The sequence below is a fragment of the Excalfactoria chinensis genome, chromosome 1, assembly GCF_039878825.1.
Source record: "Excalfactoria chinensis isolate bCotChi1 chromosome 1, bCotChi1.hap2, whole genome shotgun sequence".
NCBI classification, from domain to species: Eukaryota; Metazoa; Chordata; class Aves; order Galliformes; family Phasianidae; genus Excalfactoria; species Excalfactoria chinensis.
The window spans coordinates 115,477,555-115,502,596 of record NC_092825.1 but is presented as its reverse complement, the minus strand read 5'-3'; the positions used below and the strand labels follow the sequence as shown (position 1 = coordinate 115,502,596).

Genomic DNA, 25,042 nt, shown 5'->3' with positions numbered 1-25,042 from the left:
TAAATGGTAAATTTTGCAGTTCTGTATAAAACTTTAAGAGTGAAAAATTGAAAAAAACACACCTTAAAACACTATAATTGCTTAGCTAGATATTTAACTACTGAGCAGCAGAACATTCTCTACTGATATTAATACCAAATTGTTAAATGAGAACACCCAACTTTCAAACATGCATAGCACCATGCTAATTAAGGGCAACTTCACTCCATCTGGATATACCAAATACATCTGAAGTTTCATCACTGTAATAGAATCTAAAGTTAGTTATTGACATTTGTACAATGCCCATCTAATTTATACAAAAAAAAAAAAAAAAAAAAAAAAAAAAAAAAAAGAAGCGGTTGTGAAATAAAGTAATTTCTGAAAAACTTCTCTCCTTTGAAATGGGTGCTTTGTTGTACTGGAAATGTTCATCTTGAAAACATTACATTGTTTCCTGTTTTGTCATTCCTTGTTTCTGTTGATGTACTGTAAGTGGGTAAAGCACATACATAGTTGAATTACATATAGATAATTTATCTTAAAGTCTAGCTAAGTACTAAGATTTGGGGTTATTTTGGTGATCAGATGTGTGGTATAGACAACTTTATATGCCTGCACAGTTTGCAACTATTACTTTCATCTGTCTACCATTCTGGAATCATCTTCAGTTGCATCTTGTCCTCACCACTCTACCAGCCATGTCTTTGTCTCCTTGAGTCTTGAACGCTTCGCAGGATGGAGATTCCACAGCCTCTCTCATAGCATGGAACAGGCAGTCTGTTCCAGTACTGTAATAGCCTCCTTACAAACAGCTTTACCTTTCCAGGTTCAGACTGACCCTCCTAAGCCTCAGTCTGCTGCCACGCTACGAATTTCAAACCAAATGCAGAACAACCTTGCACTTGTTCATTTTCACAAGGTTTCTCCTGGCTCAGTCTGATGCTATGACCACAAGGTCAGCTGGAGTTGAGAGGGTATCACAGAGACTTTGGGTACCTAATCTCCACCCAAGGTTTCTGGTAATTTCCTGTGGGAACTGCTCCCTCCTCCATGTGCCCAGGGAAGCGCTGGAGTCACCATCCCTGGAGGTGTTCAAGAAACACGTGGATGTGGCACTATGAGACATAGTTAGTGGACATGGTGTAATGGGTTGGTGGTTGGACTAGCTGATTTTAGGGCAGAGTAGTGAGAGACAGTCACCTTCTTGTCCCTGAGGGCCACACCTTCTCTGATGGAGCCCAGGATACCATAGGAAGTCCAATGGTAACATGTAACACTAATATTTATTTTATATGTTGTTAGAGCATGGTGCTAAGATTGTCTGTTTGCAACCTGCCTCTTCTTAATTCTTTTGTGAAGTGCATGAGACATATCTGAGATTCTACATAGAAGGCTAGAGACAGTTGCGGAACGATGTTATTGCGTGCATTCATATGCAAAGGGGAACGCAGGACAAGTGACAAAGTCATGATATGCTCCTCGATAAAATACTACAGGGGATTCATTTATCTAAGTTTAAGCATATGAATTAGACATTCAGTGTAGAAATCAGCATTTTTTGTAGTTCCTAATACAGGCAGTGAAAGCAAGGAGAAGATGATGCCTTTTTTCTTGGTTGCTTTCTTTATGCATTTTGGAGGCTCTGAACTTTGTAACAGTTCAAAGTGATGAAATGTAGAAACACTTCCATGAAGCAGAGTTCTTATTTTCTGCCCAGTTCCAGGCCTGGTTTTTCTTTTGTGTATGTTTGAATGCATGAACATATGCCTGTACATGCACACATACATTTACAAAAATAAATAAATAAATAAAAATAAACTCTCAAAACTATTATATAAAATTATGTGACAGCATTTCATGACCCTTTTGTGTTTCTTCCAATTCAAGATATTCTGTGCTGCTGTTATGTCTGTGAAATACTCATTTGTAATAATAATTACACTATAGTGCTAATAATAGTGAATTATAAAATACTGTAAATATGGCAAATTTACTATAGTAAGTAATAGTACCTATGTAATTGTACAATTCATATTTGTGATGTGCCATATTTGTAACACAGTATTTGGTATCATGGAGGCAATAGATGACTTACTAATCATTAAGTATTAGGGAAATTTATTTCATGTTTCGATACAAACATAACACGGATTATTTAGGTATTTATTCATTTATGAGGGAACGTACGCTATTTGGCCTCTACAGTACTTACACAGCAACCAGTTAAAAAAAATAACTAAATTATGTTACAGCCTCCTAAAAAAGTTCCAGTCTTGCTAGTCATCATTCAACATCCATTTTACATTGACACAGATTCCTGAAGGTGCAAAAACTGCTCTTAATTCATAGCAAACTGAGTTCATCACTAATATTTTTCTGGTGGCCTTTTTTTTCTCACTGTCTGTTAGGTAGACTTCTGAGCTCTCCATCTGGCAAGGTATTCCTCAGGGGCGTCACAAATATGTGAGTTACTCTCATCTGTCTTCAGCTATGTACAACTCTATACTTCCAAGATTTTCTCTCATTACAGAGGAAACAAAGATAAATGGGACACAGCGCACCTATGAAATGTAGCACAGATAGTGTGTACTATGATGAATATAATTCATAGAAAAGCCACAGGACATAAAAGTCTTGCATTTTTGCATGTTTTCTAGTTACCACATAAACAGCAGATTAAGTTACTGTTGCCCACCCAAAGTCATTGTGTCTGACAACATCCATAGTTTTTTGGTCCTTGTTAGACACCACTCTTGCAAGTGAAATGAAAAACAAAACAAAAACAAGCTAGCATTGTGTGCCTCCGGTGGCGCAGCGGTAGAATTCCCGTTTGCAACACCAGGGGGCCCGGGTTCGAATCCCCTCCTGTGGAGCAGGGGGTAGAAGTGCCGCTCTGCTACACAGAGGGCTCGAATCCCGGGAGTTGGACTCGATGATCTCTAAGGTCCCTTCCAACTCGCACAATACTATGATACTATGATATGATATGATGTCTTCTAAAAGGATGTTTGTGTATCTTCAGATAGCTCAAAACCCTTGTTGCTCCTTCCATCTTCATCATAAGGGTTCACTTCATGGTTTGATCCTGCTTCTGCTCTTTCTCTTGCTTTCCTGTAAGGAAAATTCTTTTTATTTTACAAGCCCTTGTGCTGTTCAAGTCCTTCCAGATCCCCAGAATAGGCTATTATAAATAACACAATTCTTAACTGGGAATATTTATATCAAAAGTGATTTTGTTATAAGGGGAACTGTAGGAAGCCAACTTACATTCTCAGAAATCCCATTAACAGGGAGACATAAAAAACCAGTCCAAATACACCGGTGTTGATGCAATAATTTTTAAGAGAAATGGCATCCCTGGTAAACCTCCAACAAGATCTCTGAGGAGTGCAGGTGCTGACAAATGTGGGCAAACCCTTTCATTGAAGCAGGCATTGTGCTCCAAGCAAGCTCTCCACAAACTGCAGGGCTGGCAGAAGAATGGCCATGTCACAGCTCTGCAGCCATGGCATGCTTAGCTGCCATGGTTAAAGTGCTGATGAAAAGGAATTTGCATTAAACTGCCAAAGACGTCATGTTCAGAGAGCTGAACCTTTAGCCATCACTGCTGTAGGGTAGGGAAGGGCTCATCCGTAAGCACCCTGATGCTTTAGCCATGGGGTCTTCTCCAAGCAGCTATTATCATAGTATCAAAAATACCACTCACTTTCTTCTATCTCTCTGACCAGTGATGATCAAGACAGTAAATCCAATGACAATCAGACCCATGACCACCCCAAACAGAATTAACCAGGTGGTGACTGGTGGTTCGTAAGGTGTGGCCAGGGTTGGTAATATGCCCTCAAACTCCAGTGTGTTGTCATCCAGTCTGAAAGCCTCACTGATTCGTCCCCGAGACATCCTGCCATCAAGAGCACATTAAAAGTTTATTTAGAGGAAATAAACATTTTTCAGTTCCTTTATAATTCTCCAGTATTCTAAGCTCCCATGAACTGATCAGCTGATTGCAGGAGGTACTGCTAAGCCCCGTACTCCTTCTGTCACAGCTTGGTGGATAACAAACACGATAGCTTAAGCCCTTAACCTGCTTCAGCTTAAGTAACATGTTCAGACACTGTCTAAGCTCTTAAAACCAGATCGAACAGCTTATCAAAATGAGGCAACCAGCTTTCTAAACTCATTCTCTATTTGTGCTTTGCTTCTCATTCTGTTTACCCATAACTAGCTTGGTTACATGACATAAAATCACAGCTTTGCCTTCTTACCTATTTCCATCTTACAGCCTTCCACAACCATGATCCATGATATTTCTTGCCCTGAAGAAATTCTTGTCTTTTCTGTGTCTTTCCCTGAACCTCTGCTTCTGTCAGTTCAGTCTGGAGAGTACTTCCCTGGTTGTACTCTCCCTTGATTCACTGCTTCCTCTAACTACTTTTTCAATGCCATCTTATATTGTTGCTACTTTTAGATTTGTTCCCTCTTCTTTACCTCCTGTATTTTATCCACCACCAGCTGCAGTCTTGTGGTTTTACTTATCATTTTTACAGCAGTGACTTACAGTGGTGTCAAAGTGTGCTATCAAAAAGCTGTTCATTGACCCATAAGTGGGAACTAGCTCCTGCTCTGACCTCTTCATTTCTCTCTGAACAGATACATTTGGCTCTCTTCGTAATGCATCATTTCAGTCCTTGCAAACAATAAACTTTGCGCTGCTTTTTCAAGAACAAGAGGAAAAAACATTCATGCACTTGCGCATGCACAAACCATTACCATGCCCCAATATTTCAGAATATAGAATAGTTCCTGTTAGAATCTGAGCAATGACACTTCCTGGCAAAGTATGATGCAATTACGTGTGTTATGGCAGTTTTACAAGCCCCTTGAAGCCTTTTACATTGGCTTCTGTCCAAGATACCATCAGATAGATGGAATGTTTTTCTTCTGTCATAACAGTTTCTCTCATCCTAATATTTCCATGCAAACTGCAGAACTAAGTTTCTTATCTCACTTTCTATTTCATCAGGCTTAAGCTTTGTTTTTCCTTCCACCCTTACATAGAATTTTTTCCCCCAGAAATGAAAATCTCACCTGATGGCACTTTCCACGTCAGCTCTGGGCACAATATCACTGACATTACCTGGCATGCTGACTGTAAGGTAGAAGGAGACCCTTCGTGTCTCTTCCCCAACATGAATGTCTGTAACCCTGATTGAGAAACAGAAGATAAAGGTTTCTTCACTGTTGAATGACATTATCTTTAAATTCAGGTAAAGGAAGGGTTGCATTAGACAGGCAATGCTGGTCTGTGCCAAGTGAAGACTTCCTAGCTTGGAACTGAAAACAATTACACTGTTATAATTTCACTTACTATGTGCTAAGGAGTACCTTTAGATGGAGAGAGTCTATTCCCATACCTGAGACAATCCTTGGCATAATTTCCCAAAGCACACAATCAGCTACAGAACAAGAATGTTTGGGCCTCTTGAGTGTTTGGGATGGGTCTTGTCAGTAAGGTGATGTATGGAGTACCAAGTGTAAAAAAATCTCATATTCTGCTAGGTATAGATCCCACAAATTATATGACTAATATTCTATACAGTAATACCAAATAGTTTAAGTAGATAGCACCTGGAAGTTTTTCAGGAGACTAAGAGAAAGGGTATATTTTCTTACTGAAATCAGTCTCAGATGATAGATTTGATGTTTGTAAACAAACCCAGATAAGATTCATAAGTCTGCATAGATTTCTAATGCACTATGTTCAAAAAGCTTATCTTTCCTTGGCCCAAAACTTCTCAATATACAATCTCGTAAATATATATTGTCAGATTTTTTTTCAATTCAGTATCTCTTCTGTGATATTCCCATATCTGCATTGTGCAGAAATTCTCGAGGCTCATTTCTCCATCTGATAAGCAGCCTAACTTCAGCACACTGTTTCTGAACTTCAGGCTTCTCAGGAAGAGAAGGAACAGCATGTAATGAAGCTGGCACTTTGCCTTTTACAACCAGCTGATGTTTGACATTGTCGTTATCACCTTTCCTCTTTGTATTCAACAGAAATAATAATTAATAACTCCACCAATTCATACTGCTAGCAAGCCAGCAATACAGGCACAGCTGGCAGGAGTAAGAAAACCACTCACTGGAAGTCAACATTTTGTTTCTTCACCTCTGCAAAGTATTTCCTCATGGCATAGGCAATGGATGACTTGAATAAGAAGAGCTCACTTGCATCCCACACATACTGCAAAGACAGAACAAGAGATCGTCAGAGGTGATAGTTGTAGGGCAAGTTAGAAATAGTAATTGTAATGCTTGGCATGCACTTCTGTTTTATTTATCTGTGTTATGACAGCACTGCAGAAAGCTGCTCAAACATTTTAGCTCCATTAATCTGGGCACTTTGCAGAAGAATAACCAAGAAGGCATCCCCCACTGCCATACACTCCATCATGCTGTCCCTCTGCAATTCCTGGTAGCTCTATGTGAGGTGCTGAAGCTGATGCAGCCTAAGGCATCTCCCTGGGGCTAACCAGTAATTATTGTGCATCTAAGTTGAAATCTAATGATTTCACCTTTGATTTTAATTATTCTAATGATCTTGTTTTAACCCTATCACTTCATTTGTAGATCTGTCTTTTTAAGGCATAGGAACATACTTTGAGCGGACGGGTACTGTGTGAAGGCAGCTCATCTATGTGCTTGATTGGTTGGGATTTTTAGGGGTTTTTTGGATGGTTTTTCTTTAGCTTGCTTGTTCAATTTTTTTGTGGGGGAGAAAGAGTGATGTAAAAATCCCTTCACATCAGCACTTCTACTGTTCTTTTTCCCTTGAGAGCAGAGAGGCAATGTAAGAAATGCCCTTTCTGTTTATGGACTCCTCCCAGCTGTTTTGTGAAAACATATTAACCCACGATGGGACACTGAAATCAAAACCTGCTTCTCTGAAGCAGGACTTCTGCAAAGGGGACACAAATCTCTGCAAGCACCAACAACTCAGCCTAGCCCACTGTGCAGAGTCATGCAGGCATGAAAGGAAAAATTCTGTTGAACTCTACAGTAAGTTTTTTTGTTCCTCAAAAACCTGGATTTAATTGCATTGCAGGAATGTCTATAAACACTGTCGGTAATAGTTTTACACCATTCCTGATAAGTTCTTGAATGATATTCAGAAAGGTATGCTAGAAGCCAGTTCTGCTGTAATGTTGCTTTATAGAACCCAGGCACATTCTCCCTCCCTACCCTCCTGCCGGCACAGAATGAGGACAGAGGAACACAGTGGAAGTGAGAACAGGAGGAGCCCACCACTGCTGCTCTGGGCTGTGTCGGGCCCCATGAAAAGCAACAGTTGTTCGTTTTATCACTTGTCCCCAACTTTTAGGCTACGTAGTGTTTTTTGTTGTTGTTGCTGCTGTTGTTTATTTATGCATTTCTTATTTAATTATAAAATAGGAGATAATTGAGCTTGCTTCCACTACAAATGCTTTCTGTACTTAGCAACAGAGGGCAATGCAGCTGTGAGAGGCCTCATGGAGAGTGGCTGAGGGAACTGGGATTGTTCAGCCTGGAGAAGAGGAGGCTCAGGGCTCTCTACAACTGCCTGAAAGGAGGTTGTGGTGAGGTAGGGGTCAGCCTCTCCTCCCAGATAACAGCAATGGGATGAGAGGGAGTGGCCTCAAATTATGCCAGGAAAAGTTCATGTTGGATATTAGGAAAAATTTCTTCTCAAAAAGAGTGGTGATGCAGTGGCACAGGCTGCCCAGGGAGGTGGTGGAGTCACCATTCCTAGAGGTGTTCAGGAACCATGTGGATGTGACTCTGAGGAGCATGATTAGTATGCACTGTGTGATGGATTGATGGTTGGACTAGACGATCTTTGTGGTCTTTTCCAACCTTAACAATCTGAGGATTCTATGAGAGAAGTGGCCACTCACTAGCTGTCCCCTGGGCATCTCAAAAATCCCACCTGGTGCCTATTGTTTGTCACAGAGACTGTTTGCTTTCGGAATCAAACGATCTTCCTGTGTTCCCTGCAACATCCCACATGCAGCTTGAAAGGCAATGCACACCTGGCTTCTAATTCAAAAAGACTTTTCCATGGAAAAATGCATCTACATGCCAGCAGAATGACTGTTTTCCATTTCAACATGCCTTATGTAATGAGATCACAAACATAACAGTCACCCAGTGGGGAACTGTGAACAGATGTCTGAAGCCATGTTTGTTTTCAAATGGTAGCAAGAGATTCCCATTCATGAAATTTTTATTTTAGGTAAGATAGAGTGATTCAACAAGGAACTTCTAACAGCTTTCCTTTCTAACAGCTGTGAGTGTTTCTGCTTCATCAGCTACACTGGTAGCTGCAGCTACCAGTGGGCTGCAGCTTTAATTTCATCAGCCTAAGACAAATTAGCAGGGTAATTGCAGAACACACTCTGGCATAGCTGGCACAAGGCTATCCATGAGCCACAGTGCTTGATTCGACAGCACTTTTTGCTACTGAACCTTCCCTCTGATGCCATCCAGGGCATTCTCTGGGAGCTGTGGGACTGCCTGGTGGAGATACAGCTGCCCCTTATCCTCAAGTAACTCAGCATACTCACAACATCTTCTGCTGTTCTAATCACAGGATCATAGAATTATTAACATTGGAAAACACTTCTAAGATCATCTAGTCCGACCAGCAACCCATCTTCATTGTGCCCGTGAACTATGTCCCTCAGTGCCACATCCACACATCTCTTGAATGCTTCCAGGGACAGGGACACCACCACTTCCTTTGACGGTGCAAGACAACTCCAAATACTTAAACAAATACTTGCACCATATCCCCAGCTTGTATGTGCTGTGGACCATTTAAAGGGGCAAAGTAGAAATCTCACAGATTAGGTTTCTTGCACAGTGGTGATGGGAACTAGTTTTGGGAGGAAAATTTGTGGCTTGCTCATCAGAGCTTCGGAACCTACTGTCCATACAATAATTTAAATTAAGTAATCTGTATGAGATTGTTTTACAGATGCTCAATTGCACAACAAAAGCTACGATGGCAAAAGGCAGGCATAAAAATGATATTAAGCTAAACATTAAACATAATGACTAATAAATGTGCTGTAAGGTGGAACCTATTCATGTAGCTGATATCAGTGTTGAATTGTATCTAACTTGACTCAGCAGCCTGGGAAGCAATAAAGCACCAGTGGGGCATGCATGTGAGAGAGTGATAGAAGCAAGAGCATTAATTCCTATGAAAAATGAACCCATGGTACTGCAGCCCTGCCAGTCCAATGGGCTCAGGCACACAAGGTCTAAATGACCTGCTGATGACACACACACATTCTTGGAAAATTACTCACTATCTACAAGGTGTACACAGATATTAGCATGAGCAGGAGTGTGTCTTCTGAAACCTCTTAGGCTGTCTCCGTGAGACTGGCATCAAGAAATATAGTTAGAAAAAGGAGCAAATTGTCAGCCAGGTGGCTGTGCTAAACAAATGGGCTAAGCCAACACTCTGCTTTAAATCTTTAAACACCATCTTTTGCTTTGCTGAGTGTTTTTGACAGTTTTATTGGCCCATCCGGTGCCATCGGGCAGAGCAGGAACACTCATGGGAACAAAAGCCCTTTTCTGCCTGTGCTGCCTGGCACAAATGGGCTCTACAGCAAACACGCAGAGATCCAGAAGAGTTTCAGCAGGAAAACATTTTATAACATTCAGTGGAACTCAGCCTCTCTCTTTTAGCTCCATATTTAATGTGAAGTAGCTACTTGAAGTTAATTTCTGAAGGAAGCTACTGTAGCCATGATGGAAGAAAATAGGATAACGTCTTTATTCTTACTTAGACAAACCAGCATAGCTGTGTGATTTTTAAGTATGCAGTTCCTCCAGGTAAGAATAATTGGTATCTCCACAGAAAAACTCAGCCCATCCATCTGAGATGTATTCCTTAATGTGAGTGAGGCTGATCCCTGAAGAGGTGCCTCCAGTAACTCTAGATGCTGTGTGGATGACAAACCCAGACAAGACATCTTCTGTGTGATAACCCTTCATCTCTGCTGATGCCACTCTTCAGACACAAAACCAGCTTTACCCTGCCACACTTCCTGAGAAAATCCAGCACAGCACTTCTGTTGCTTAAGCCATACAAAGAGTGTCCCCGGGCAAATACACTTACCGCATTATCTCCCAGTGCTGCTTTCAAGCTGATGCGTACCTTGATGGCATTGTCAGAATCTGATTTTAAAAGAAACAAGGACTGTGTCAGAGCTGCAGTGACATAAAATTACTGGGAAATGAGGGACAGCCTGACTTTCCTTGCAGCTTCACTTGATTTCCCAGGCCAGCTTGGTGGGATTTACCTCATTTCCCTTGAGCCACCTCCACTGCCAGCATCCACACCTGAGCCATCAGCCATGACACTGTCATGCCCTGCTTTGTAGTGGACAGAAAGAAAGAGTAGGTCCAGGGGGCAGTCTTCTGGCCTTATTCAGACATGTCCTGAATGAAATGCCTCTTTTGTTCCAATTGAAGGAATGGGAAGCTCAGATGCAAGTGCTGGTGTTTGGCATGGAGAATCCCAACATGAGGGACAGGCTAAGGATTACAGGATTCTCCAGTACTGGCAGTGATTGCAAATAAACAGTGTGGATTGGTCTACATTTGACACCATAACAACAGAATGAAATTTTTCTTCTGTCTCTTGCTTTTTCTCCCTGAGTTCCCTTCTTTGAATAGCACAACACAGCAAACTAGAAGTAGTAACTTTTCTGTACTGTTTTGCCTTTCCATAAGTGAAATTTACTGCTCAGTGTAATCTCCTATAACCCATCTCCATACAGAGGAGCCTTCAAGAGCTACTGGGAGACAGGGACTTTGCTGGTCAAGGGCTATGTGTACTAATGAACACCCTTAATTTGCCCACAGGAAGTACATACATGGTGTCCAGTCTGTATTCCAGCCAATGGATCTGCCAGAATTGTTCTTTTGCAGCCAGTTAAATAAAGGCTCAAAGTAGTGGAGCAGGGGTGTAGCATTCATGTATTTCTCTCCTGTTGCACTTTCCAGAGCTTGAGTCCAGGGCTTGGATTTGCCTAATTCTAGCAATTGTCTGTGTAAATGGAAGGAGAAGCAATACATATTATTAACATGTTCTGTTTTGACCACTAGCAAGACAATTTGCAATCAATATAAATGTTTTTATTAACAAAAATAAATTATTTTCTCATTAACAGCCAATTCAACCTTTGATGTTTGCATCCTCAGCTGATATAAATTTGTTCAAATTGTCAGCATGAACTGAGAAGACAAATGCTAAATTCTCAAGCAAAGTCAGCTCTTGGTGTAACTTCATTGTCTCTGAAAGCCATCAAGGATGACTTAGGCTTTGCTATGCTCTGACTTGAAAATGTGAGAAACTGGCTTTGTTACCTCAAATTCCCACCGGCTGCTGTAGAATTGGTGATGTCACATTTGTGAAGAGGGCCAGTATGGTTGGCTGCCTTGCAGAGTGCCTCCTGAAACTGGAACTGGTAAATCGTCCGGGTGTAATACCTAAAGGAAAGTAGGGAACATGAAGGAACATATTTTATTAGCTGACTGTCACGGAAAGCATTAGTCCCTTGGGTTTAATAAGTTCTGCAAAGTCAGCTCTCTTTTCTGGCTTGGGAAACTTCACTGCAGGGAGGGAGGCAGCTAGTATTTACAGGCTGTGCTAATTATGGTGTAACAATCCAACACAGAAGAAATGCCACTGTCTACGATAATTGTACTAGATGATCTTGGAGGTCTTTTCCAACCTTGGTGATTCTATGATTCTATAATTCAGGAGCAAGGAAGGTCTTAAAGGCTCATCTCTCTGCTCTGACTGAGCATCCTGAGATGAGGTGGCTGAGGCACAAATGGACATTCAGAGTTAGGTGCTTCACAGCTGCATGCACATGGCCCAAGCGATGGTGTATTCCAGGATGAAGGAACATCATAAAGATGTGCTCCCAGTAGAATGAGGGCTGCACAAATCTGCTTCAGCTGGTAAAAAACCCAGCAGCTTCCTGGCCAATTAGAGACTGCTACTAAGAAGCCCATGATGTCCACAGAATATTTCCACTGAAATCAATAACCTTCAGTAAAACAGAGTAAGATAGTGTTGTAAGGATCTACAGTAGGTATTTTAGGTAACACATCTTATTCTGCTAATGCATGTCTACCTTATGAATGAGTAATCATTAGCCACGTGAAACAGTGCAGCAGGGTCACAGTATGTCTCATCATGAGGGACTGGTTCGACAACACCAACTATTTCTCTCCTGGGGATGAAAGAAAGGAAAAAATACAGGATTTCCATTAATAGTTAATAAAAGCATAAGTATTTGATTCTGCACTTCTGATACATACAGGCAACACTCTTTCTTCCAAACACAAGAGGTACATACAACTCTTGGTAACCTCAACTGCTCCACAGCTGGAGACCAGAGAAGATGCTGCTTTGAAACTGATGGCATAAGGATAGTGCCTGTACTATAGAAAGGCATGCAGAAAGTAATTGGTGGTGTGAAGTATGCTACAAGACACAGATTTCAAGCACACATCATGCCCTGGGACATCCCAAGTTTGTACACTAACACTTGTAGTTTCATGCTGGGTGAGAACATATAGAGACTGCATGGCACAAAGGGGGTATGATCTGATGTCCCACTGGCCTGGAGAGGAGGCTTTTACATTTTTTTCCTGAGAGCATGATTCTGGATCAGTACTGTGGCAACAAACTTATGCCCTGATTTCTGAAAACAGTAAAAAGCTTATACGGAAGTATTTTTCATAAATCAGTATGACAAGATCTTGTTCCAGCACAGAGCTTTGCGGTGTCACTACAACAGATGTGATAAGCTTCCCTGAGCAATTTGTCATTCTCCCTTTCTCTGACATCTCTGCTACTTTTGACTAAAGCAAAGCTGACTGATTTTTACAGTACGACTGAAGGTTTGCTGGAATCATGTTTTATTATAGAGTCTGTTTGATGACGGCTTTGTGTTTCCATTCCCGTTAGAGAACCATCTTCATTGTGGTGCTTGTTTGGTTTCTTTGAGTTACTCTGCTCCCATGTTAACCATGCCAGGAAATGACTGCAGCTTGAATGAAGCTGCTTTTTCATCCTGAACTACAGAGTGGTGGAAATAGATTAGCTGGTGAAGATAATATGAAGATGCTCCTCTGGCTGCTACTTGCCAAGGGAACTGTATTTTCTTAACTGAGAAAGGTAGTAGTTAGCAGGAATATGAATACATAGGAGAGGAAAGAAGCAGTCTGGGCTCTTTTGGACAATTTACATCCAAAACCACTGTAAAGTGGAAAGAAAAAAGATAAAGAGAAAATCACTCCCACATATTTGTTAGTCTGAGATCTGTATGCTTCTCAGACTGGAAAGTGCAATGAACTCCACCCTCCATTTGTCCTTAAAGGGTGGGTAGCAAACCAGAGCGCGCTTCAGTGAGACCCAGGGAAGGGCTATGCTCAAGCTATGAAGATGCCCTGAGGCCTGCATCAAGGGGACAGCAATGTTAATTCTGGGATTTGGAACACTCTGTGCAAAGGCCACAGGCTGTGTTCATTCATGAGGAGAAAATCTGCTGGGAGTTATCTGTGGCTGAACTCAAGGCTCATGGGATTACTCTGTCTGCGACATCTCATCTATACCACAATGGGAATTTCTACTTGGTACCCTGCTGGGTTTTGCAGAAACACCCCAAGAAACAGATCTGGCATGGGGGGACACAGGCACCTCCTAAAATTGAGGAACCAGGAATGGATGGTTTCCGAAGTTATTTGCAAAAAGCTCTCATTTCTCAAACTTACTTCATCTCCCACCACCGCTTTGTCCATTCCTGCTTTGTAATCTCACCGTTAAACACCATCCACCTCCACTTCTCCAGCATGTAAGTAAAAGGCATCGTTCCAACAATTGTTAGTGCTTGTTTGAGCAGAAAGTTGATTTCAGTTTCTGAAGAGATAAGCAGTTAAGGTAATGGTTATGATAGCAGTTAGTATCTAATTAAGCACCTACAGTTCCTGCCTTTAATAGCTAATACTTACATCTGGCTTGAGTTACAGGTTTTCACTAAGGAAAAAGTGGAAGAAAGAATACAGCTGAAAAAATGTGAGGAAAAAAATCACTTAAATTTTGTATATGATTCTGCATCTTACTTCTTTTTTTTTTTTTTTTTTTTTTTTTTTTTTCCCCATCCCTGCCTCTCCAATAACCTAACCCTTAAGCATTTACATGCTATTTTCCTCCAGTGAAAAACATCCCAGGGAATTCTAGGTTGAAGATTTTAGTACATCTCCATCCTTAGAGTGTAATACTCAGAGAAACCAAACAAAACTGCATTATAGTGAGGGTTTACCTCACCTACGTTGTCCACTCAGTATTCACATAAAGGGGAATGTAAATCTCAAGGCCTAAGTTTCACCTAATTTGCTAAATAAATACCGTGATGGAGAATAGTATGGCTTTCTATACCAAATTTTTCAAGAAAATAGTCTTCTAGAAATAGAAAACACTCATTGGAGGTTCATCTAAATGGGCTGTGAAGTCCCCACAAGTGTTTTAAGTTAAATATATATTGTTTATACATTTATTTACCTTCATCCTCTTGGAAAGTTGGCTCAAGGAGGTCGAGAGATTTCAGATGCTGTGGTGTTGCTGCAGAGAGTGACATGATTTCACCTACTGCTTCATGGAAGCCCTCATTGGCCCCGTCTCGCAACAGGAAAGGTTGCACGGAGTATGCCATATCATACTCAATGTGGCCCATCTCATGGTGTGCTGTCAGGAAGTCATCCATTGTCACTTTGGTGCACATCTTGATCCTGTGAGTCATAGAAAAGCATCTGTGGTTAGAGATGGTGCCTGGTCTGGCTGTTGCCTGAGCCCTGCCTGCATCCTGAGCAACCCTAGCATGTTCACTTGCAAAGGCAGGGCTTAGAGTAAAACCCTGCAAAACAGTTTCATTCCTCTTGAAATTGCACTGGGAGCATGAGAAAATGGCTGTTTTATATGAAGCATCTGCTCCCTGAAACCTGGCGATAAGCTCATGGCATGAGTCAGAGCCAGCATCCATTTCTAAGCAGATGGTAGTGCCAAAAAACCCATGTGTTGGTCACTCCTGCCATTTCATCCTCATGCAGGTACCACTTATAAAAGACAGAACTCATCCCAGGAGACTTCACTGTGTGAGAATTTGCTGTCCCTCTCCTTTCCCAAGTACTAAGTAAACTGATGTTTTTTTTCATGAAGCTCTGGGAGTCTGCCTACCAGTTCTGATACGTCTGCTAAATGCAGCTGGTGGCATCTCAGGGGGTTTTCATTTGCTGCCCAGGGACCTGTGCCATTGCTGCAGAATGTGTACGTGTCCATAAACCCCACTGATAGCAAAAAGAACCTACATTTATCTTACTCTTTAAGCCCCCAAACATAGTAATTTCCTCTCTAATTCTTATAATGGTTATTGTTCTGCTCAAATTTGAGAATAGTCCTTAGATCTTCACAGGAAGAGATGCACAGTAAGCTTTGCAATCCCACATGATCCCCCTTGTCTTCCATTTTCCCTTTATCGGTCAGAGTGATGAATAAAGGTGAAATCTTAAAACAGCACAGTGCACCTTTAGTGTAAAAATGAATGTTTGAGGAGATGCTATGAGAAAGGGTCACAGAGACTGCAGTACCTGTAGTCATTCTTCCCCATATCCCATGCTGTAGGATGGCAGACAACCTTCCTGTTGTCGGTGGGCTCTGTGAGCATGGAATTTGTCCAGAAGCCTGCAGTCATGTTGTAGAGGCCAATGGAGACAAAAAAAGCCTCAGCAGCTTTGAATATTTTCATTGCATCCCAGTTCTGAAACACACAATGTCACCTTTGGTCATTTCTTCTGCATGGAGCCTGTTCTCGAATGTTGACTTAAAGGAGCGCAGCTGATTTCACATTGGCCTCTCCATGACTTCGGAGCACCACCCGACTTACTGCAAGTCAGGTGGCAGCATCTGCTTTTAGGCACTTTTGTAAATTATGCTGGGAACTGGAATTCAGTGTTCTCTCCACAAACAAAATAGGCTTCTGCAATCAGAGTCAGCAGACAGCACCTGACCCAAATAAGAGAAGCCCTAAGTAATAGATAAGGTTGTGGAGGTAATTAAAGGCTCAGCAACATGCCAAGTGTGGGATCTGATTCTTCAGCCACTTCAGTGAGGGGACACCTTACTGGAGGCCATGTAGCTGTGATCATAGTGAATGTGTGAGTGGAGGGCTCAGCCAGAATTTTAAACATGGCAAATGCATCTGTAGGAGTTGCCAGTAAGACTGTAACTGAAAGTCTAGAGTACTTTCAAATGCCTGCATTGACTGGGCTGAGTTTTTAAAGAGATTAATGTGGCAGATGGCTAAATTAGACACCAGTCCTAAATTAGGCACATCCACAAAAACAAAGATGAGCCCAGACTTTGCCCCTGCGGCTCTGTAAGCAAAGCCTTCTTTCCTCACAGTGGTGCTTCATAATATGTAAATAGAAGACTACAGGGGGTGCAATGCTAGAAAATATGGGTGAGATTGATGCATACTGCTTATGAATCAAATTTAGCTGTCTGCTCCTGCCAGTATAACATCTGAATGGAACTGTTCCTATTTGTGGAAGGTAGATATCAGGTAAACAATCACATTTCAAAAACCAAATTCCATTTGACTCCTTCTTTTTTATAAAAGCAATAGGGCTGAGTACAGAGAGTTACCTTCACCCAGTTCTCAGTCTGGCAAAAGAGTCACAGTTGTTAACACTGCACAACTCAAACACAGACCTTATGGTGCTATGCAGTTATCAAAAGATAAGAGGTAGGTAGCTGTTCAGTTTCCTAGCTGCACCCAAATAAACAGGACTGGCAAAAATCCTGTGATATACAAATTATTTGATTATGGTAATAATTTGCAAAGCTCATATTTGATACCAGCCAGCTCCATCAATCCTACAATATTTATATTTACAAAATGTATCTCTTAATGGATAAGTGTCTCAGGAAATAGACTCGGAGCTTAGATTAAGCCAGGTCAAAGAGACTGGATAACAGAGAGGAGAACAGTTAAGGGAAAAGGTACAGTAGGAAATGAATGAACACATTAAGATGAAGAGCAGAAAGCAATTCTTTGCTGATGGTGTTGCAGTCGCCTTAGGACAGCTTTGGTTTTCTAGAGAGTGGCTGACATATGTAACTTTTACTTCATCTAAACTAATAGCATAACACATATTGAATAAAGACTTTATCATGTCTTACCTTTTGAACCATAGCATTAGTTACATCAATGTTTGGTTTGTCTGGATAGGGAACGGTCAAGTTATACAGATTTGTCCAAAATCTACCCCACATATCACCTTCAAAGGAGAAAAAATCATAGAAGAACTTTACAAAATTGTGTATTGTTCAAGACCATCAGACAATTCTATGAATTTTTCAGTATTATAAACAGGAATGCTTATATGCCTACACAGATCTGATCTAGACACAAAGTAGAGGAGAGAAGCACTGGGAAGTCATGAATATGTCCAAGTATCAACAATCTTTTATTCCCCAAAATTAGTCATTCAAAGAGTGTACAATACAGTTCCAGGACTGATCACCTTCCTAAAGGTCTGCTCAAAACTGAACACCCATGTTGCTCACCCATGTAATTGCCACTGTTGTGCTTGTATATATCACAGTTACAGCAGCTTGATACTGCATGCTTTGAAAGCAAAGTCATGGAATGCCAATTCTAAGGAAAAGATTTGAAAATCTTGATTTGAAAAATAAACCTCTCTGAAAGTCTCAAGTACTTCTGAGGGGAGGGAAATATCCCAGAGCAATGCTGGAGTATCAAGCTGGGTTTCCAAGCCTCCAGCAGGGATGGAGACACTTGCCTTTTCACATGCCCCTGTTGCTGAGCACCTATGCCATCTCTGCCAGGGGCATCTCATTTCTCCTCTCTCCCTCTCTTATATGTACCCTGTTTGTTAATATTAAACAGGCAGATTACTCTGTTCCCATGTGCCTTGAAGGTGGTCATCCCGCATACAAGGTCAGGCTTGCGTGAACTGGCCATGTTGTCGTACCCAGCAAGTGTGCAGGGAGGCATCCGGTGGGGTTGATGAGCTCAGAGCCATAGACTTGCTCCAAACGGTGCCTCACATAGGCATGCAGCTGCTGGTACAGAGGTTTTATCTGGAGGCAGAAGAGGAGGAGGAAGCGAATTATTTTTTCTTGGCTTTACCCAACTTGTCCTTCATGAACACAGAGCCTCAAGTTATTTGATGGATTTCCCCCTACAGATAAATGCACACCATGTTTGTGGCTGAGCTCTGTCCTCACCTTAAGAGTTTAAGCACCAAGGCCATGCTCTAGCCCCAGATGTGCTGTTCAGCTATAAGTAAGAGAACATTTCTAATTTTAGACATGGAGTGACTAGGCTGCTATTTACCCTCATGTGGTCTACTTGAAAGAGAGGAAAGGACCTTAGGCCTTTGGCAGGGTGCAACTGGTAGGACCAAACTGCACCATCCCCACATGTGGCAACTGTTTGGGGACTGTGGGAAGGGGCACCCTTTAGAATTCCTTTTAGAGGCTGGTACAAAGTCTTTACAATTAAAAGATCGAGAGGAAAAGGGCTCTCCAGAAAAGGATACAAACTTATACACCTTTCTTTTGGGCTTGTCCTTGAGTGGCTGCAGAGGTAAAAACACCATTGATGACCCCCAACAGCTGTCAACTCCATGTAGACTAAGACTGTCTAGTCTAGAGCAGGTCTATATTCTTCATTCACAACATTAGCACATGATCTACAGTTCAAGAGCCCCATTTTTCCTTCCCCTACCTGCTCAAATGTCTTTTCCACATCTTGAATCAGCTGGTCACGGCTGTATTTATACTCCTCTGGATAATCTGTTTCATAATTTGCTCTCCAGTAGTCTCCATAGTCAGAATAATCTGAAAAGCAGGAGGTGTCACCCCAGGACACAGCACAAAACACAGCTCAGTCATCAGCAGCAGGGCAGCTCCCTGCTGACCCCATGCAGACCAGCAACAGCCTTTCCCCAGAACTGAAGTAACACCAGGCTGGAAAATCAGCTTGCCCTCAAAGCACAGTAGTGCAGTTCTGGGAAAGGCAGTATCTACTGAGGGGCAATATTATGGCATTTGGGAAGAGTGCAACAATGATATCCCCCTTTTGTTCCAGGCTGGCAAAATAATTCTGATTTGCTCTTTGACACGTCTGCACTGCATTTTACTTTGCATCATGCACACTGAGAGCAAAAAGCCCATCATCAGCATGTAAAATGATCTGATTTGTAAATTCTGTGCAAATTGTGCAAGATTAAGCTCAAGAGAAGTCAGGAAGGAGAAAAAGAAAAAAACAAACAAACAAACAAAAAAAAACCAACTCACTATTAAGCCTTGCAGCCTCGTTTTTAAGATCAACATACTCTTCGTATAATGGTCTCATCATCCTGCCAATATCAGCTCTCCAGCCTTCCCAGGCCCACAGTCGCTCGTGATAATCTATGCTATTGGCCATGATATTATCCAGACCTATCAGAATAACAACAAAAAAATAAGTACCAGGCCTTGAAAAAGCAGAATCTCTTCATTTTTCTTTCACAGCAGGCAAATGAGGCAAAGCAAAAGAAATGCCGTGAGCAAAGAAGATAACATTTTGTGTTTGATATATTAAAAAAATCCCATTATTTTATCGCATGCTTTTTGATTTAAGGTTTTCTTTTTCTTATCTTTAAGAGACAGATGAGTCAGTTAAATCAGCCAAGCTCTCCGCCTGCTTCCCCTTGACTTGGCAGTGTTCTGGGGACTAGCCTGTCCCTGCAGCCACCCTTCTTTTGATGCAGCCCAGGATGCAGTTGGCCTTCTGGGCTGCAAGAGCATACTGCTGTCTCATGTCCAGCTTCTCACCCATCAAGATCCCCAAGGTCCCTGAACTGCAAGCTGCTATGAAACTTTGACTAAGTTTTAGATAGCAGGATATAACTACAGGTATATCCAGGTATATCTGGGGAAAATGTTTTCTCACACTTAGGAGGCTCTCATGGATTCCCCTCACTTTTTGAATTCACACTACGAAGGGCACCATAGGAACACTTGTTAATGCCACACCTGGCTCCAGCACCAAACAGTCGAATGGTTCAGTGGCTTTGCAGACTATCCCAGTGCTGTAGATGGTACTCATTGAGTTCATCACGGAGTTCAGCTGCAAATTAGATGTGAGATATCCCATTAGAAACACACTCTGTATAAAATAACAGCCAGTCATGCTGATTTCTTAAGAGCTCTATTCAACACTTCACCCACCAGTTTAACAATTCTGCCTATATCTAAGCTCAGTAGAGATTAATGAAAGAATTTGCCAGAAAACATTACTAAGGCAGGGCCTAACCAGAAGAGACAGATAATCTCTTGAATATATGACGTAATCTACAGGTCCTTAAAATCCATTCAGCAGAGCTCTGCATTTAATGAACTTGAACTGTCAATAGACAGAAGCAATAAAGCAATAAAGTTTAGCAACACGCTCCCATGAACATGGATTTATCTACAACCTACTCATAGTTTGATGCAACAGCAAGAAATGCCCCTTCTATGCAGGCAGCCAGGCTGAGCTCATTGCATCCCATCCACTCACACACCTCAAAGCCCACCACTGAGAAGCTGCTGCCCAGATTCTGGGTCAGCTGAAGGTCAGATGCATCTGGAATCATGGAACCATTCAGCTCAGAAGCTGTGCTCCAGAGCTTGATCTGTTTTTATTCTATTTGTTTATTTTTTAATGTTTTTGAAGCTTTTGTGTCTCATGAAAAACACGTACTACCTTTAGCTTTTCCTTTAGGACTAGTTTTTTCCTCCATTTAAGCTTCAAACCAAAACCATTTAGAGCTGTCAGTGGGAGGAGTCATTGATGACTAGTTCCAACGTTATCACAGTCAACATTAAAATGAATGAGGATCCCAGGAAATTTTTATGTCAGTGAAAAATATTTAAAGAATACAGAATCCTATCAGACTACAGAAAGTCACTTTTCACACAAAAATCAACCATTTCAGCCAAAAGACTATTTACCTAGGAATCTGGATGTGTTTGAATGCAGAGGATACTGAAGAAAATACTTCTTCAAGAGAGACAGCACTATTATTAGTGCACTGCTGTGCTCCAAAATAAATACATATTTCCATGAACCTTCATCCCCAGCAAGGCAATCTGCCTTTCCAGAGAGTCATCTCATTTGGACAAGACAGAAAGCCCAGCCAGTCCCCTGCATTACATGCATTGTGTCTAAATCTGCTGATCTTAGCCAAAAAAATCACAGAATGCTTCCATAGAACCACAGAATGTAGTATATACCCCGAGTCAGAAGGGACCCACAAGGATCATCAAGTCCAATTCCTGGCTCCTCAATAAGGAGGACTGTAGGATTCCCTATCTCAGTTTTATCTTACAGTGCGATCTTCAACCGAAAGGTGCCAGCTCAACCCTTGACTCTGTGCAGCTCACTGCATTGTTCGCTGCATTTCTACATACAGTTGCTATCATAAACATGTTTTATGTGAACCCTTCAATTCAAACCTCATTCTGAATCTTCCTAAATGTTGTCCTCAGCATCTTGCTGAAGAAAGACTCTCTGTCTCCACCTTCCTGATTCACTAAACGTCCTTTCACCTACCTCCTTCTGCTTATTACCCTTGTTATGCACATAGCTGTGCACTCAGCACAGGTCCTTCTTTCCCATATGACTAATCTGGTCACTTGTGCAAGGGCAACTCTGGGGAGGGTGCAAGTTTGCAATTTATTGCATGGATAACACAACAAACTGCTGACATGAGTGGGAATCAACTTCTAAGCCAGACACCCCTTGTATTTCTAAGGTCACCTGGTGCAGGTACGTGCTCCTGTAAAAAGTACAATCCCGAGCAAAGCAGGATGGAAATAGCTCCATACCCTTGCTCATGTAGCACAAATGAGCTATGCTCAGCAACTTACTTACCCTGCTGTATTTTTCCGGTGACAGCACAGAGGATCCCCTGTCCTGCAGAGACTGGATCTGGAGTCTGGTAACAGCATCCTGAATGTCAGCTAGTGAGAAGCGACTAGCGTTTCTGGAGGCCTCCTCATAAAATGCTGCCCACTTGGAACCTGCCTCATTCTGCAAGGGTTTCAAACAAACACAGTGAGATTGAAGGGAAAGAAAGGAAGGGACCTCAAAACCCACCCAGCCCCAACCCCTGCCTTGGGCAGGGCTGCCCTGGGCCCATCCAACCTGGCCTTGAGCACCTCCAGGGATGGGGCACCACAGCTTCTCTTGGCAGCCTGTGTCAGTTGCAGTTACATGTTCATGAAACTCCAAATATCAGTACACGAAGCAACAACCATATGAATATTACTTAGTCTTTAAGCCATCTTTAAAATACCCTTCTCATTTTTTTCATCTTTTTTCAAATATGTTTGTACAGGTTGCTTAGCACATCAGCACCTGTGCAAAATGGCAACAAGAGCAGTACTAATTAACCTCAGCCATTGGGATAGTTTAATTAGTTGCCTGCATGATAACTGCCTGGGCTGTGGAGAGGGCATTTGTTAAACCTGTTACATGTTGCTGCTGAAGGATGCAATAAATACACAGTGAGACCAAGGCTTTCTTGAGGGCAGTGACCAGGTTGTCCAGCCCTGTGCTTCAGGGCAGCAACAGATATAAAATGCCCACACAGCCCCTGGCAATCTTTCCAAACACTCCTCCTTCACAAGAGCATAACAAACAGGTCTGCCCATTTCTCAGCAACTTGCAAAGCTGGTCAAGAACTTGATGAGGACCCAAAGGAAGAGCTTCACTTTGCAAATCCCAATTGGGGAAGGAGAAGGGTTCTGTGGCTACAGAGCATTAAGCTTGCAGTATGTTTTTTCCCCAATAAAAGAAACTGGTTGGTAAGTCAGAGGAACACTTTTTACTTTTGTGGCCCAATTTAGAAGGAAAATGGAAGGGAAGGAGTCAAAAGGGACAGTATTCATCAATTCTGCTCCTCCCACACAAAAGGAAGATGGGAAGCAGTGGGTTTATTACAAGCACTACCAAAGAGATCAAGTGAGAGAAAATACCCTCTCTAAGCACTGGACAAATTGGTTCTTATTGCTGGTATCTCCTCACGTATTTTATTACTATCTCATTAATGCTGAAAGTGCTATATGGGGCTTTCATTTTACGTGTTTGGAAACGTTACAGTTTAAGTACCCGGTGCCTTGGAAAACATTCCAGATTGACAATGATTAGCCATTAGGATTTCTTCCAGCAACTGGTCTCCTTTCTTTAATTAAGGAATACTATAATTAAACCATGCTTTAATTAAGCTATAAGACAAAGTGGAAGGCTTATGCCATTGCACCAAAGCAGACATAGGATATTCAGCTTCATTTTTATGCTCTGAATTGGTTTTCTCTTAGACTTGAGTTAACCTTAAAAGGCACATAGCTACAAATCTCTAGGTGCTTTTGTTCATTTTTAATGGCTCCAAGGTTATGAGAATTCAGGCTGCAGCACGACACTATCAGCAACTGGTCAGAGCATGGCTGACTGCTCGAGCAAACACAAGCACTTGCCAAGAGACCCAGTTGATTGGAGCAGTAAGATGTTGATGCTGGAAAGCAGAACAAGCTGCTTAAAATACTTTGCAAGTACAAATACTATGGTCCTTCCTCAAGATATAAATTCACTTTCAAATCAGTGTTCTAGATCACCATAGTACAAATTCCAGTGTTGTTTTTTTGGAAATCTGATCTCACTTCATTTTTCCCAGTTTAATACCTCCAGCCAATCTCTTAACAGCTAGAGTTATGAGATGAATTCACTGGGAAGGTCTCCTAATGTGTAGAAGATGCAGAACCCCATACAAGATCACCAGCAAACATTTAACAAAACATTTGCATTCAGAAAATGTGTGGTAACCTGCTCAGAAACACCATTATGGGTGAGCTTGGAACAGCGGTGACTGTGGAAGAAGGTCTCTCTCCATCCAGCTGATTTTGTGGTCAAGTATTCAGCACTCCCTTGTCTTTTCCCTCCTCTCACTGGGGTGACTCAAAGTGATGGCTGGGAGTGAGTCCAGCCTCTGGCCAACCCCATGCAGCGTGTGGGCAGCCCAGGCACCAGCCTCAGGCTGTAGGGGCTGTCAGTGGCCTGGGCACTCCGGTGAAGCATTACTATGTTAGTGCAAGCCTCTAAAGCAGAATCCAAATTTATATCCAGCTTGGTGGAACCAAAACAAACTAGAAAGCAACCACTGGATTCCCAACTACTAGTAAAACTCAAGAAGTGGAGCACTTACCATTTTCCTGGCTGTCTCCTCAGTTATGTTGGTGTTGTAGTCCCATGAGGCAAGTGAGTTTTCATAGCTGATGTCTTCTGCTCTCACATTGAACTCTGCCAGAAATTTTTGGGCTTCCTGTGTGACATCCTGAGGAGTCACAACAGCGCTCAGACCACAGAGAAGCCAGAAGAGAACCAACATGTTCACGAGCAGACTGAAAACCTCTGGATGAAGTAGGTTTCCTCAGGTGAGCTTCTCTGCCTTCTTCTCATCAGCCTTTATGCATAGCAAATACGAACTAAAGAGGCTGAGCCCAATTTTCCAGGCCTTTTATAGGTTTTATCCATTGTAGGAAAGAAAGGTAAAAGTTTTTGTAAAAAGCCAAATAAACAAAAGTCAATGATTAACTTTGGAAGAACATTATTACTCCCACCATTTTATGGCCTTCTTATAAAAGGCTTTTACTTTTAGTTAATGTTTCCCAAGTGTGCTGTCAATGATACTGCTGCTCACTTTATCTATAGCCTGCCAGTGTCTTTGGTAGCTCAGAATCTTTGAATCCTTTAACAGGTTGGTGATAAGCTGTAAAAATATTTAGAAAGTTCACTGCAACACCAAACCATGACCTTATTTCCCAGGCAGAAAGTAATTCCCCATAGCCTGACATAGGGTACCTGGTTGGATGTTC

General features: G+C 41.8%; 1 protein-coding gene across 1 annotated transcript; it reads right to left on the bottom strand.

The window, feature by feature from the left end:
* Positions 1–2,978: 2,978 nt before the first annotated feature.
* Positions 2,979–24,555, bottom strand: ACE2 (angiotensin converting enzyme 2). The gene is made up of 18 exons (XM_072347164.1): positions 24,373–24,555; positions 22,044–22,202; positions 20,162–20,255; positions 19,442–19,585; positions 18,870–18,982; positions 18,112–18,220; positions 17,297–17,394; positions 15,703–15,872; positions 14,621–14,847; positions 13,834–13,978; positions 12,189–12,287; positions 11,413–11,535; positions 10,920–11,092; positions 10,160–10,218; positions 6,129–6,229; positions 5,071–5,187; positions 3,689–3,883; positions 2,979–3,093 (listed from the first exon to the last, which is right to left on the bottom strand). The coding sequence occupies exons 1-18, from the start codon at positions 24,553–24,555 to the stop codon at positions 2,979–2,981; spliced, it is 2,424 nt and encodes an 807-aa protein (XP_072203265.1).
* Positions 24,556–25,042: the final 487 nt, after the last annotated feature.